Genomic DNA, 14,458 nt, shown 5'->3' with positions numbered 1-14,458 from the left:
GGAGGCAGGAGGCCCTTGGAGGGGTGTGGAGTCTGTGTTGGGAGGGGGGGCCTCCTGTCCAGTCCTCAGGTCCTGGGACAGCTGCTCAGGAAGGACAGCAGAGCAAGGAGAGCCATGAAGGTAGTACTCAGGCTTTGGGGGAACGACAGCCCTAGGGCCTGGACTGGAGGGCCTAAGTGGCAGGGCTCCAAAGAGGAGCCAGGGGTCTGAGAAGTTGGGTGGAAACCAGACCAGAAAATGAGTGAGTGGAAGACTGTGTCAGGAGCAGAGCTGCTGGGGACTGTCAGGAGAAGGACCTCAGAGGCCTTGGACCGGGGTAGGAGAATGGATCACTCCTGTGGGCAAAGCAGCCTTCTGGCTGGAATTTGTCTTCCAGTGTGAATAGGAGAGGGGGGAGCATGCATGTTTCCCTTTTCACAACCAGTGAAACTGAGGCAGGAAGCTGGCCTTCAGTTCCATTTTCCCTGACCCTCAGGATGTACTCCTGATCCTCGGATCCTGGGCTAGCCAGGATTGTGATTCCTAGGTCCCTTCCCCCCACCTCCCACAGGAAGTCCCCAGAGAGCCCGAGAGTTCAGGCTGGGAGGCTGGCCTGGACAGGACTTGGTGTTCCCTGCCACTGGCCCTTGAGCCCTGCCATGAGACCTAAATTCCCACCCTGCCCCACGACACAGGGTGGGGTGGGGTGGGGGGGAGGGGCCTGGATCTCAGGTTTCTTGCAGATCCCTGGATAGGGTAGATCCCTGGGCACAGGGAAGCTCCAGAGCAAGGGGATGGGGGGGTGGGGGAAAGATCTTGGGCTGACACTCCCAGCAGGGTAGATCCTGGGAATCTGATCTCCTGGCCTCCCCCACATCCTCCCCCCCACCCCACTTCCTGGAGCAGCGACCTGCCCCCTTCCCGCCTGTACTCCCCTCCGCTTCCAGGGCTGGGCTTCTCTTCACACCAGCCAGACAGTCTACTCTCCACCCAAGGGAAGCGGCTGCCTCCGCCAGGCCGCTTCCAGGAAGCCCCGGGCCAGGCCCCAGCATTGTTTGGGGCCCGTGGCCGGCACCCCAGCCAGAGGGACACCATGAAGTCCAGCGGCCCCGTGGAGAGGCTGCTCAGAGCCCTAGGGAGGAGGGACAGGAGCCGGCCACCAGCAGGGTAGGAGTGCCCACCAGCTGGGCAGAGGAGGGGCAAGGGTGGAGGTGTGGGCAGTGGGGGAGGGGCCAGGAGATCGGATTCCCAGGCCAGACCCTCTTCCTCAGCCTTCTCCCCGTGCCCTGCATCTCCGCTTCTCTGCCTCTTTGGTTGTGGCCAGGGCTGTGGCCGAGCAGCAGAAGTTTGGGTTAGAGCAGAACCCGTATATCGGTTTTGGCTCCTCTATCACCTCCTACCCTAACCCAGGCCAACCCCGGGGGTCCTGGCCCCCTACACCTGCGTCTAGGTATACTTTATTGTAGGACTTTTCCAGTACTACCCTGGAGCTCCAGAATAAGGCTAAACCCAAGCTGAGAAGTTCGGGGGAAGCAGGGCGGGGAGCAGCGAGGGAGGGAGGGAGGCAGCCAGGTGTCAGTCTTAGGAGTGCCTTAGACACGGGGGTTTGCTTTCTGCTACTACTGTCCGTGTGTGCCATTCACGCCAAATGCACCCAGGTTTCCTAATGGGTCTAGCAAGTTCGGTCCCGTTTAGGAGAGTTCAGCTGCCGCTTTAATCCAGCTCTGTCAGGGAGAGACGGTCAAGAGACCAGAGGTGCTGCCTGGGTCCCCAGGCTGGGGGGCCTGGAGGCCCCATCACTCCCTTTCCCCACATTTGTTCAGCCTTACCACAAAAGCAGCATGAGATAATATTATAGAAGGGAAGGGAACAGGAACTTGAACTCCAGAGGAGAAAAATGGGTAGGAGAGTAGAGGCAAGGAGGCAAATGGTCCCCAGATAGAGGATGGGAGGAGTGAACCACAGTGGAAGGGATGGGACTGAGATAGGCCTGGGCCATAAGGGAGCATCCTAGCCTCCTGCCCCACTGCACCTCTGGGTAGGGAGGGGCCCACATCTACACAACATCTGGCCCACCCCTCCCCCATTCAATACTAGAATCCCACTTGAGCTTTCTCAAATGACATGATGGGGTGCTCACTACATCCAGAAGTAGCAAGGCAGCTACATATTTTCCCCAGTGTCATGCTTCTGTCTGCCTCTCCCTCCAGCATTACCGCCCGCCCGCCTTCTTACACAACTGCTGCCTGCAGCTTCAGTGCACAATGAGTAAACATGTTGTTCTTGGGAGGGGGGGTGGCGGGGGAGAGCGTGTCAGCTGCCTAGAGCCTGGGGACAGGAGCCAGGGAAGCAGGACTGGCTGAGGCCACTCCTGCCAGGTCAGTCTGGGTGCTGCTGCGTGACTGTCATCTAACATTCATGCCTGGACCCCCTGCTGCTCACTCTGCACATGGGCCTTCATCTGGGGAGGGCAAGAAGGGAGGAGAAACAGGGGGCCTCATAGAGGACAGTAAGAGCACCCCCCACCGGAAGGAGAGCTCTCAGATTGGGGGGGAGGGGCAGTGGCCACAAGGATATCACACACCAGGGCCACGTGAGGGACCTAAGTGATCCCCTGGGGAGGAGCTGACCCAGCCACAGTGACACAAGGGGCCAGATCCATGCACTGTCAAGGACAGGCCCCACAACTGGCCGGAAACAGCTGTGGCCAAGTGTGTCCTATGAGTTTAGGGATTTCAGTTGGACTGGAGAAAGAAAGGAACCAGTAGTGCTCAGGCCCAGGCCCAGCCCCGGAGATGGGCCCGCTGGGAACGGACACCTCTGTCTGTGCCTATCCCTCCATCCCTAGCCTAGAAAAGCTGAGCCACATAGCTTCCGGGAGAAGGTTTTTCGGAAGAAACCACCGGTCTGTGCAGTGTGTAAGGTGACCATCGATGGGACAGGCGTCTCGTGCAGAGGTGAGGCACCCTGTTCCGTGACTCTGAGAGCCTGCACCCAGCACTGCCATGTCACACAACTCCAGCCAGCAGGCGCGCAGAGCGTCAACACTGTGCACGCTGCCCCTCCACTGGGCAGGCAACACAGGAGCCGAGGGGCAGCTGCCTCCCCTCCAAACGGCCCTTGGTCCCCGTGACAAACACCCCCAGAAACACAGAAGACCCCAGTACAAGGACTTCCCACCCTGACCTATGACTGGGGGCTTCCTTTCCTCCCTTCTTCCTCACCCCTACCCACCACGGATCATTACCCTGGCTCCCTCCTATCCCGCCAGACCTGGGCAGTAGTACGTCACTGCTGTTCTCTGCCCCTGCTCCCCAACTCCACCTCAATGCGGCTTGAGTTCTGGAAGTCCCAGGGTCTGGTTCCAGGGCCTAGGGAGATGGGAGAGGATCACCCCTTCCACTGCTCCAGAAGACCTCTGCTAACCCCTACTCTCCCTACCTCTCTAGTCTGCAAGGTGGCTACGCACAGAAAATGTGAAGCAAAGGTGGGTACCTAGTTGGGAAAGGGGAGTGGGGTCCCTTCCTCCTCTGAAACAGGCTTATGCAGCCACACTAGCATAAACCCTCTACCCCTGATGAGGTGGGAGAGGGTGCTGTACTGGGCCCTTTAAGAACCACCCTACACCACCCCCTGAAGGGCTGGCCCAGGCGAGTGGACAGCTAGACAGCGTTTGTCTTGGTGCTGTGCCCAGGCTGCAGCTGGCAAGAGGGTGGGGGTGGGGAATGAATGAGGAGGAGGAAGGGTGGGGTGGGTGGGTGAGGGAGCAGGATTTCAGACACTGGGCAGCCGGATGGGTTGTGCCTTCCCTCTGGGGAAGGGACCTCAGGATGCCTGGGTGGGTCTCATCCTGGGCCCTGGAGAAACTAGGCAGAAGGTGCAAACTGTTGACAGCACCCACTGTCCACTGGGGACCTGAGAGAGCCCCATCTCCAAGGAGATTCCCTGGTCCCCCTCCTGCAATGCAGGGCTTCCCAGGCCCATGGAGCCGGCTTGGGGAAGCTGCGTGCCCAGGGGTGGGGTCTCCCGGTGAAAGAGGCCAGTGTCCGTCCCTGGCCATGGCCTGCCTGCGTGGCTCTATATATAACTTCTGCCCTGCAGCTGGATGAATGGGGGTCTGTGTGGGCACAGGGCTGGGAGCCAAGAGCAACAAGTGGGGGGCCCAGGCTGAGGGACCTAGAGGCCAGAGGGGAGGCTCCCTTAAATAGAGGAACTTCAGCTGGAGCCTGCACCCATCTCCTGACAGCCCCTCCACCTTGCTGAAGCTGAGGGGTGGCCCCATCCTTAAGGCCAGGAGAGCCCATTTCACCAGGAGCTTAGCCCCCCACTTGGGTCTCCTTCCAGGTGACTTCATCCTGTCAAGCCTTGCCTCCTGCAGAGCTGGTGAGTGTGCTCTGGGATGGGGTGTGGGAGGCAAGGAGCCTGGCTGTGCAGTCCAAAGGGCTGGTGGCCACAGAGGGTTACCTTGAATGAACCGCTATGGATATTGGTCATCCTGAGGGGAAAAATGTCTGCTGTTGTCTCTCTGGGCCTGCTGGGGGCTAGGACTCCTCTCCCCTTGTCCAATACAGCCCTCACAGGGACACTGGCAGGCCGCCTCCACCTTCCCCAGGCCTCCACTGGTCCTTGCTCCTGCCCTAACCACTCCCCTTTCCCGCCATCTCCCTCCAGCGGAGAAACACGGCCCCTGTGAGACGCATAGAGCACCTGGTAAGGTGATGCTTGGAGGGGGCGAGGTGGGGGGCAGAAGCAGGTCCTTAGCTCTTCGAGTAAGGACCTAGGTTTCTAATGAGGACAAAAGTTCTTGAAGCTCTGGAGTGGGGATCCTAGATTTGGGGGGATACCCAAAGAGATGCTTGCTCATCATCTCATCTCATCCACCAGGGATCCACCAAGTCTCTGAATCACTCAAAGCAGCGCAGCACTCTGCCCCGGTAGGTGAGGGCGCTGGAGGTGATCCCACTTGAGCCTTTTCCTCAGTCTCCACTCTTCACTTAGCCCAGGGCAGTGGCCCCCAGCAAAGTTCTTCGGGACAGCTTCATGCCCCCAAGCAGTCCCACTCATCCCCAGGACCCGGGAAGCCTCCTGCAGCGGGCCAGACACCCTTCCATTACACCAGTCCCCTCCAGAAGCCCGACCCTTCGTGCCTTATGCAGGTTCACTCATTCTAGGAGCTTCAGTCTGGACCCGCTCATGGAGCGCCGTTGGGATCTGGACCTCACCTATGTGACTGAGCGGATCCTGGCCGCTGCCTTCCCTGCTCGGCCTGAGGAGGAGAGACACCAGAGCCACCTGCGCGAGTTGGCTCACGTGCTGCAATCCAAGCACCGAGACAAGTACCTGGTGAGGGGCGGGGCCTACCGCAGTCAGCCAATGAAAGGACTGGGAGGCCCAGATGGGCCAGGCTGCACCCTGACGTCCGGCCCTCGGAGGAGGGGCCGGATGGGCTCTAGTGAGTACGGGCCCGAGGCACAGTTGTAACCAACCTGGAACCTGGACCCGGGCTATCTATCACAGCTGGGCAGGACCTTTGCAACCTCCTCATTCTGGAGAAACTCTTAGGGTCACAGTGGGTGATACCACCTCCATGCATCACTGCGCCTCACTGCATCAGGTCTAAAGCCTCCCCACTTTTCTTGCAGCTCTTCAACCTTTCAGAAAAAAGACATGACCTGACCCGCCTAAACCCCAAGGTAGGAGGGGATTAAAGCCATTAAACCGAATCATCCTCACCCCAGAAGCCCCCAACCTCCTGGTTATTAACAGGAGCAACTGGCATCTATTTTCCTCTTAAGCACTTCCCCATATGACATACACTTGAGACACCACAAAGCGTGTGCAACAGGTATCAACCCACTATGCAGATGCAGAAAGTGTCGAGGCTGTCATGGACAGCCAAGGGTCTGCCCTTGCCCCTGACCCCTACACCCTGTCCCTTTTCCACCTATCTCTCTTCGCTCGTGGTCCCCACTCCCAGTTTCACCCCTGTCCCCCCCACGCAGGTGCAGGACTTTGGCTGGCCTGAGATGCACGCACCCCCCCTGGACAAGCTGTGCTCCATTTGCAAAGCCATGGAAACCTGGCTCAGTGCTGACCCACAGCACGTGGTCGTACTGTACTGCAAGGTGGGCTGCGGCCTCAGGTCTGCAGGGCTGAGGGGCCCCCAGCCTGGAGTCCCAGCAGGCCCTCTATCCCTGTGTCTGTCCTCAGGGGAGCAAGAGCAAGCTTGGGGTCATCGTCTCTGCCTACATGCACTACAGCAAGATCTCTGCAGGGTGAGGCTCCCCACCCTTGAGTGGCCCCTTCCCCAGTGGCCCTTCCTCCAGCTGGTCCTTGACCAGCCCATGTACCTTGAAGCCCCACCTCTGTGTTCAGAGAGCCATTTATGATTTGACAATTGCCACCTCCTTTTTCTCATTGTACTTCGCTACAATTCTCTGGGGCTGCTGTAACAAAGTGCCGCAAACTAAGTGGCTTGAGACAACAGAAATGTATTGTCTTGCTTCTGGAGGCTGGAAGTCTAATATCGAGGTGTCAGCAGGGCCTCACTCCTCTGAGACTCTGGGTAGAACCCTTCCTTGCCTCTTTCTAGCTGCTGCTGGTGGCCAGCAGTCCTTGGTGGTCCTTGGCTTGCAGCTGCGTCACTGCAATCTCTGCCTCCGTCATCACTTGACCTTCTTCCTGTGTCTCTGTCTCCTCTTCTTCTAAGGACACCAATCATATTGGACTAAGGGCTCACCCTACTCCAGTATGACATCTTAACTAATTACATCTGCAGCGACCCTATTTCCAAATAAAGTCACATTCTGAGGTACATATCTTTTGCGGGGGACACAATTCAACCCATAACATGGTCTCATTGCCCCATTTTACAGATGAGGAAACTAAAGCTCAGGGAACAATTGTTTGAGGTCCAACAACTAGTAAAGTGACTATATGTGGGGTTTCTGGTTCTCTTTACCACCACTCTAGGCTTCCTCTAGACTTGGGAATCACCCCTCTCATCCTCCCCTGGGGCTTAGGGATAGGAGACCAGGATGGAGACCAGCCCCTCATCCCCTGTACTCATTTGCTCTCCCCAGGGCAGACCAGGCACTGGCTACTCTTACCATGCGGAAGTTCTGCGAGGACAAAGTGGCTGCGGAGCTGCAGCCCTCCCAGCGCCGGTGAGCAGCCTGGGTGGGGATGGGCCGGGGGATCCATGGCCACCAAGGCCAAGTTCTTGTCATTCACATCACACACTTTATAGTTACACCTCTGATGTGGCAGGCACTGTGCCAGGTGCTGAGAATTCAGAACAAACAAGGTCCTTGCTACTACAGAGTGGAGTAGAAGTCAATAAACCTGTGAGAAATAGGAAAGATCATTTTGGATGATGACAAGTGCTATGAAGAAAGTAAAATGGAGTCTTATGATAAAGAGAGACTTGCAGGGCCTGCCTCTACAAGGTCGGAGGGAACAGCATTCTAGGCAAAGGGGACAGCAAGTACAAAACCCCTGAGGCAGCGAGAAGGATTCAGGTTAGATACTGGGAAGAACTTTCTGGTGGCTGGAATGGAAGGGAAGTACTGAGGAGAAGGACAGGCCTTCCAAGGGTGTGTGGGGGTGAAATGCTACAAGGGGACCGCCAGAGGAAGGGGCTTACATTCTTGACTTACATTCTTGACCTAACTCCCCCCACCAGATATATTAACTACTTCAGTGGCCTGCTCTCTGGCTCCATCAGAATGAACAGTAGCCCTCTCTTCCTGCACTATGTGCTCGTGCCCGTACTGCCAGCCCTTGAACCTGGCACAGGTGAGTCTGCCTGGGATGTACTCCAAGGGGGGCTGTTCCCCAACCCTCCAACTCAGCACCTCTCATGTGCCCTCTTGCCCCTCCAGGCTTTCAGCCCTTCCTCAAGATCTACCAGTCCATGCAGCTTGTCTACACATCCGGAATCTAGTGAGTGCTGTGTCCCCAAGCTCCTGCTCCCCTGGGCCCCAGCCCCCCGTTTCTCCAGCCTCCCAAACACCTGGGCCTCCAGCTCTAGCCACTGTACCTGAAAACCAGTACCACTATGGAATCTACTTTACGGATGGGGAAGCTGAGGCTAAGCTAAAGGTCTCTCACTCAGGGCTCAGAGCCTATCTCCCAACTCCCTTCTGACTCTTCACAGTCAGCCCTGAGTCCAAGGACCTCTGATTCAGCTCTGCCTTCTCCTCTCTTCCACAGTCACATTGCGGGCCCTGGTCCCCAGCAGCTTTGCATCAGCCTGGAGCCAGCCCTCCTTCTCAAAGGCGATGTCATGGTGAGGGACCTTGACAACAAGGAGTCTTGGAGATGGGTTGAGGGGTGGCGTCGTCTCCTTCCAGCAGAGCAAGCTCTGGTGAATTGTAAATTCAATCCAGATTGGAGGGCGAAAAGGGAGTCCCCTAAATGGGTCATCTTGAGTCTGAGGCAGGGCAGAGCTGTGGCTGGGCAGTCTCCAGGGAGGAAGCACAGAGGAGGTGTAAGTGGACATGAGCGCCTGATCCCAGCCTCCCTCACCCAGGTGACATGCTATCACAAGGGTGGCCGGGGGACAGACCGGACTCTTGTGTTCCGAGTCCAGTTCCACACATGCACCATCCATGGACCACAGCTCACCTTTCCCAAGGACCAGCTGGATGAGGCCTGGACCGGTGAGTGGGGGATAGGTGGTATGAGGGCGAGAGCCCGGGGGAGGGCAGGCAGGCAGGCAGGGGACCTGGCTTCTCACTATCCACTGTTCACAGACGAGAGGTTCCCCTTCCAAGCCTCGGTGGAGTTCATCTTCTCCTCCAGCCCTGAGAAGATCAAAGGTAAGAGCAGATCCTGGGATCAAGGCCGAAGGCTGTCTCCCTGCTCCTCACCACCTGGGCCTCCCACAGGCAGCACCCCACGGAACGACCCCTCAGTCACTGTTGACTACAACACAGCAGAGCTCGCCGTGCGCTGGGACTCCTATGAGAACTTCAACCAGCACCACGAGGACAGTGTGGATGGTGTGTGCTGCTGGCGCAGGGGTGGTGGGAGGTGGAGGTTTGGGGGTGCACTCCGTCCTCCCCAGACAAACCCGCCTCCCAAGGGACACCTCCTGAGCTGGAATCTCCAGGGCTGTCCCCTCTCATTAAGGTGCTCACGTGTTCGCTCTCCCTCTCTCTCTCTCCCCGCCCCCCCCCCCTTTCCCCTGCCTGCCCACCTTTCCTGCTCCTCTCCCCACCTAGGCTCCCTGACCCACACCCGCGGCCCTCTAGATGGCAGTCCTTATGCCCAGGTGCAGCGGGCCCCTCGCCAGACCCCGCCAGCACCCTCTCCAGAGCCACCCGCACCCCCGCTGCTGTCCGTCAGCAGCGACTCCGGCCATTCATCCACACTCACCACGGAGCCAGCCACAGAGTCCCCTGGCCGTCCACCTCCAACAGCTGCTGAACGGCAGGAGCTAGAGCGCCTCCTGGGAGGCTGTGGAGTGGCCAGTGGGGGTCGGGGGGCTGGGCGCGAGACAGCTATCCTGGATGATGAAGAACAGCCCCATGCAGGCGGAGGCGCCCACCTTGGAACATATTCAGGTCACAGACCTGCCCTCAGCCGCCATTGCTCCTGCCGCCAGGGCTACCGGGAACCCTGCGGGATCCCCAATGGAGGGTACTACCAGCCAGAGGGAACCCTGGAGAGGCGGCGGCTGGCCTATGGGGGGTACGAGGGGCCCACCCAGGGCTATGCGGATGCCTCCGTGGAGAAGAGACGCCTCTGCAGATCGCTGTCTGAGGGGCCATACCCCTACCCCCCTGAGCTGGGGAAACCAACCAGTGGGGACTTCAGCTACCGCTCCCCAGGCTACCGGGAAGTGGTGATCCTGGAGGACCCTGGTCTGCCTGCCCTGTGCTCCTGCCCTGCTTGTGAAGAGAAGCTGGCGCTGCCCACAACAGCTCTGTACGGGCTCCGACTGGAGAGGGAGGCTGGAGAGCGGTGGGCAAGCGAGGCTGGCAAACCTCTCCTGCACCCGGTGCGGTCCGGGCACCCACTGCCCCTGCTGGTGCCAGCTTGTGGGCATCACCATACCCCAATACCTGACTATAGCTGCCTGAAGCCACCCAAGGCAGGCGAGGAAGGGCACGAGGGCTGTTCCTACACTGTGTGCCCTGAAGGCAGGTATGGGCATCCAGGCTACCCTGCCCTGGTGACATACGGCTACGGAGGAGCAGTTCCCAGTTACTGCCCAGCATATGGCCGGGTGCCTCACAGCTGTGGTTCTGCAGGCGAGGGCAGAAGGTATCCCAGCCCTGGTGCCCACTCCCCACGGGCTGGCTCCATTTCCCCGGGCAGCCCGCCCTACCCACCATCCAGGAAGCTGAGCTACGAGATCCCTGCAGAGGAGGGAGGGGACAGGTATCCACTGCCTGGGCACCTGGCCCCAGCAGGACCCCTGACATCTGCAGGTGAGGGGCACTGGGGTGAGGAGTACCTAGGGCAGAGAAGGGTTCTGGTCTATGGTTGGGAAGGCACAGAGTGAGAAAGAGCTAAGCCAGATGGAAGGCCTGTTCCTGGCTCACAGTCTCTGCTCTCCCCTTCCCTGCAGAGTCGCCTGAGCCAGCGTCCTGGGGGGAGGGCCCCAGCAGGCACAGCACCCTGCCGCGGTCCTCCCACAATGCCCAGTGCAGTGCCTCTTCAGAGATGTCTGGTCCCTCCACACCCCTGCACACCAGCAGCCCGGTCCAGGGCAAGGAAAGGTAAGCAAGCACCTCCTTTTCAAAGTAGACACTGAAGGCTGGAGTGGGGGTGGAGGAAGTTCACAACAGGGACTTGGAGGCCCTGCTGACCACCTGCCCTCCCTCCCCGCAGCACCCGACGGCAAGATGCCAGGTCCCCCACCTTGGCACCCACTCAGAGACTGAGTCCTGGCGAGGCCTTGTTGCCCGTATCCCAGGGAGGTGCTGAAAAGCCTCCTGAGCTGCCAGCAAGAAGTGGGCTTGAGCCTCCGGCCCCTAGCCCCTTCTCCCCAGCCTCCCCCCCTAGCTCACCCAACGACTGGCCTCAGGAGAGGAGTCCAGGGGGCCGCTCAGATGGTAGCAGTCCAAGGGCCCCTGTGCCCACTACGCTTCCCGGCCTCCGTCACGCCCCCTGGCAGGGCTTTCGAGAGCCCCCGGACAGCCCAGATGGGTCCCCCCTCACCCCAGTGCCCACCCAGACACCTTGGCTTGTGACCAGCCCAGAGCCGCCTCAGAGCTCACCCACGCCTGCCTTCCCCCTGGCGGCATCCTATGACATCAGCAGCCCCACCCAGCCCCCCCTTCCTGAGAAACGCCACCTGCCCGGGCCTGGGCAACAGTCAGGCCCTTGGGGCCCAGAGCAGGCATCACCACCAGCCAGAGGCACCAGTCACCATGTCACCTTTGCACCTCAGCTCCCAGATAACACCCCTCAACTTCCAGGTACGAAGGCCTTGAGGGAGAGGGCGTGGGGAACGGCCTTGGGAGAACCCTTTTCCCAGGGAGGGGCATGGTATGGGAACTTGGGGGCCCTGGGGCCAAGCTCAGTCCCTCCCTGTCCTAGAGCCCCCCATGCAAGAGAGCCAGAGCAACGTCAAGTTTGTCCAGGATACATCCAAGTTCTGGTACAAGCCACACCTGTCCCGTGACCAAGGTGAGGAGCCAGCCTGCCTACCACTCCCACCTTCCAGGGCTCTGTCTGGGCTTTGGACCCAGTCCAACCTTCCGGTTGACACCCTATTGCCTCCTCCCATCTTAGTGTTTACTCTGAGCTTCGCTTCGCACTAGCAGGTGATTCCAGGATTTGTGCCCAAGGAGGGTTGGACTTAATGTGGTCACTGCCCTCTGAATGCTAAAGTTCTGTACCCGGATGCCCAACACTGCCACACTGTCAGGGCGAGGGCCTGGGGAGCTGGCTGGCTGACAGAGCGGAGGGGTGGCTGTCTGGGGCTCAGTCAGCCCTGGGCAAACTTCTCCTCCCACCTCCCCCAGCCATTGCCCTGCTGAAGGACAAGGACCCTGGAGCCTTCCTCATCAGGGACAGTCATTCATTCCAAGGAGCCTATGGGCTGGCCCTCAAGGTGGCTACCCCCCCACCCAGTGCACAGCCCTGGAAAGGTACACGGTGCCCAAACCCAAGTGAGAAGGGGAACGGAGTGGGGCAGGTACAGAGGCAAGACAAGGACTGGTGGGCCACACCACTTCTTGGCAGGGAGGGACAGGAAGTGACTCTCACGCTCTGGAAAGAATCCCAACAGAATAGAAGGCAGGAACCTGGAATCTGATAAAGCCTTCCTCTCCTCTTCCGGCCTCTCAGGGGACCCGTTGGAACAGCTGGTCCGCCATTTTCTCATTGAGACTGGGCCCAAAGGGGTGAAGATCAAGGGCTGTCCCAGTGAGCCCTACTTTGGTGAGAAGCAGGGGTGGGAAGGCTACACGGGTTTGGTTTAGGGAGGCCAAGGGATCCCAGGAGGGTGGAGGGAAAGTTGAGGCTCTCTGTGGGCGCCTCAGGAGTTTTCTCACCTGTTGCTGCAGGCAGCCTGTCCGCCCTGGTCTCCCAGCACTCCATCTCCCCCCTATCCCTGCCCTGCTGCCTGCGCATTCCCAGCAAAGGTGGGTGTTTCGTTGTCTGCTCTCCCACCTCTCCCCACCCATGGCCGCCAAAGGCAGAATCCAGGAGCCTGGCTCCCAGCTTGCCTTCCCTTGGGGCGGCAAAGGGAGTTGTACTGCTCCTAGGGAATGCCGCCCCCTCCCCGCTGACCTGCCCTGTTGGCCGCTTCCCTCAGATCCTCTGGAGGAGACCCCAGAGGCCCCAGTGCCCGCCAACATGAGCACAGCAGCAGATCTCCTGCGTCAGGGTGCCGGTAGGGTTCTCTGCCTCCGCCCGTCCCTCTCCCTAGGCACCAAGGGGGCACTGCAGATAGAGGCATAGGACATTGAAAGGCCTTGAGATGGATGGGCCCCACAGGTGCTTTTAAACCCCAAAGGCAGGGGTGGGTAAGGGGGCCCTCAGGCTAGGTTCTCAAACTTTTGTGAACATGAGAATCCTGGGGAGGAAGGCTTATTAGAATGCAGATTCTCAGGCCTCTTCCAGCATCTCTGACTGTAGATCTCAGGGAATCATAGAATCTACTTTTTTAACAGGTTATTTATGTGATGCTAATGCATTTTGAGCAGTGCTAGTCAGGGGAAAGTGCAAAGTTGGTGGGGTGGGGGGACTAGGGGGAGACAGATCTGGGGGCTGACAGACCATGTCCCCCAACCCACTTCTTGCCTGCATAGCCTGCAGTGTGCTCTACCTGACCTCGGTGGAGACCGAGTCACTGACGGGCCCCCAGGCAGTAGCCCGCGCAAGCTCTGCGGCCCTGAGCTGCAGCCCCCGCCCCACGCCAGCCGTCGTCCACTTCAAGGTCTCAGCCCAGGGCATTACGTTAACAGACAACCAAAGGAAGTATGTGTGCCGAGCCCCTGGGGAACCCCCAAGCTTAGACCCTTGGGACCCCAATTTCTGGGTGATTCCCCCCTCCCTCCTCTTCACAGGCTCTTCTTTCGCCGCCATTACCCGGTGAACAGCATCACCTTCTCCAGCACTGATCCTCAGGACCGGAGGTGACCCTCCCTCCCAACCCTGTCTTCCCACAGCCCCACAGACCAGCCCCTGCCCCAGCTCCTCCTTTGGTAGCCATTCCCTGGGGTGCGTGCCTTCACAGCTCTCTTCCTTCTGCAGATGGACCAACCCCAATGGGACCACCTCCAAGTAAGCTTCCCCATTACTGCAACCTCTTCCCCCCACGGGACTGAGGTGCCTCCTTCCTCCTCAAGCCCCGTCCTGCAGTCCCTTGTGGAAGGGGTGCGGAGCCCTCTCCCGACCCTGCCTGTGTACCCCTAGGATCTTTGGTTTCGTGGCCAAGAAGCCAGGAAGCCCCTGGGAGAATGTGTGTCACCTCTTCGCAGAGCTTGACCCTGATCAGCCTGCAGGCGCCATTGTCACTTTCATCACCAAAGTTCTACTGGGCCAGAGAAAATGAAGGAAGGCCACAAGCTCAGAGCCCACATCAACGCTGCGCCCCTCCCAGCACCCCACAGCCTTCACTTCCCCTGGCCTGGGACACTGCTCTCCTTCCCCGCCCGCAGCCTGCTAAGCTAAATGGACAGGCCCGTGAGATGACCTTGCACGTGAGCAGACGGCAGAGATGGGCATGTGAAGGGTAAGGAGGCATCAGCAGTTGCGCCCTGGAGGAGATCAGGACAGCGCCACCTACACAACATCAGCCCTGGAGAGGAGCCAGCTCCACCCAAATGCAGGTCCCAGCCTGGCGGGGGGAGGGGAGACGTGTGGGGAGCAGCGTGCTCCCTCCTCTGCCTTCCCCCCTGAGCAGAGAGATCAGAGTGGGAACACATGAAAAGGGGGGAAAAGAGTCTATTTTTGTCTAATAATAAAGAATTTCTATAACGTTTAGTTGGAGTCGGAGTCATGCCTTTTCATAGGA

General features: G+C 59.2%; 1 protein-coding gene across 2 annotated transcripts in view; it reads left to right on the top strand.

Annotated features, from left to right (window-relative positions):
- The window catches only part of TNS2 (tensin 2), a 15,275-nt gene extending 848 nt beyond the window's left edge, over positions 1 to 14,427 (top strand). The window contains exons 2-29 of one of the 2 annotated variants that reach the window (XM_053921464.1): positions 2,828 to 2,936; positions 3,429 to 3,466; positions 4,324 to 4,362; positions 4,651 to 4,689; positions 4,864 to 4,913; positions 5,151 to 5,322; positions 5,622 to 5,672; positions 5,982 to 6,104; positions 6,190 to 6,254; positions 7,062 to 7,145; positions 7,664 to 7,776; positions 7,863 to 7,923; positions 8,194 to 8,269; positions 8,513 to 8,642; positions 8,736 to 8,801; positions 8,871 to 8,984; positions 9,207 to 10,418; positions 10,559 to 10,709; positions 10,822 to 11,411; positions 11,533 to 11,622; positions 11,961 to 12,086; positions 12,286 to 12,378; positions 12,504 to 12,581; positions 12,755 to 12,832; positions 13,251 to 13,419; positions 13,509 to 13,577; positions 13,696 to 13,725; positions 13,858 to 14,427. In XM_053921464.1, the coding sequence (XP_053777439.1) occupies positions 2,828 to 2,936; positions 3,429 to 3,466; positions 4,324 to 4,362; positions 4,651 to 4,689; positions 4,864 to 4,913; positions 5,151 to 5,322; positions 5,622 to 5,672; positions 5,982 to 6,104; positions 6,190 to 6,254; positions 7,062 to 7,145; positions 7,664 to 7,776; positions 7,863 to 7,923; positions 8,194 to 8,269; positions 8,513 to 8,642; positions 8,736 to 8,801; positions 8,871 to 8,984; positions 9,207 to 10,418; positions 10,559 to 10,709; positions 10,822 to 11,411; positions 11,533 to 11,622; positions 11,961 to 12,086; positions 12,286 to 12,378; positions 12,504 to 12,581; positions 12,755 to 12,832; positions 13,251 to 13,419; positions 13,509 to 13,577; positions 13,696 to 13,725; positions 13,858 to 13,996 (4,155 nt within the window). In that variant the 3' untranslated portion in view covers positions 13,997 to 14,427. Of the gene's footprint in view, positions 1 to 1,228; positions 2,937 to 3,428; positions 3,467 to 4,323; positions 4,363 to 4,650; positions 4,695 to 4,863; positions 4,914 to 5,150; positions 5,323 to 5,621; positions 5,673 to 5,981; positions 6,105 to 6,189; positions 6,255 to 7,061; positions 7,146 to 7,663; positions 7,777 to 7,862; positions 7,924 to 8,193; positions 8,270 to 8,512; positions 8,643 to 8,735; positions 8,802 to 8,870; positions 8,985 to 9,206; positions 10,419 to 10,558; positions 10,710 to 10,821; positions 11,412 to 11,532; positions 11,623 to 11,960; positions 12,087 to 12,285; positions 12,379 to 12,503; positions 12,582 to 12,754; positions 12,833 to 13,250; positions 13,420 to 13,508; positions 13,578 to 13,695; positions 13,726 to 13,857 lie in introns of those variants that run through there. The other variant, XM_045184091.2, reaches the window with a different exon arrangement.
- The last annotated feature ends 31 nt before the right edge of the window (positions 14,428 to 14,458 follow it).

The sequence above is a fragment of the Desmodus rotundus genome, chromosome 3 (genome assembly GCF_022682495.2).
Source record: "Desmodus rotundus isolate HL8 chromosome 3, HLdesRot8A.1, whole genome shotgun sequence".
Taxonomy (NCBI): domain Eukaryota; kingdom Metazoa; phylum Chordata; class Mammalia; order Chiroptera; family Phyllostomidae; genus Desmodus; species Desmodus rotundus.
This window is presented reverse-complemented; position numbering and strand designations above follow the sequence as displayed.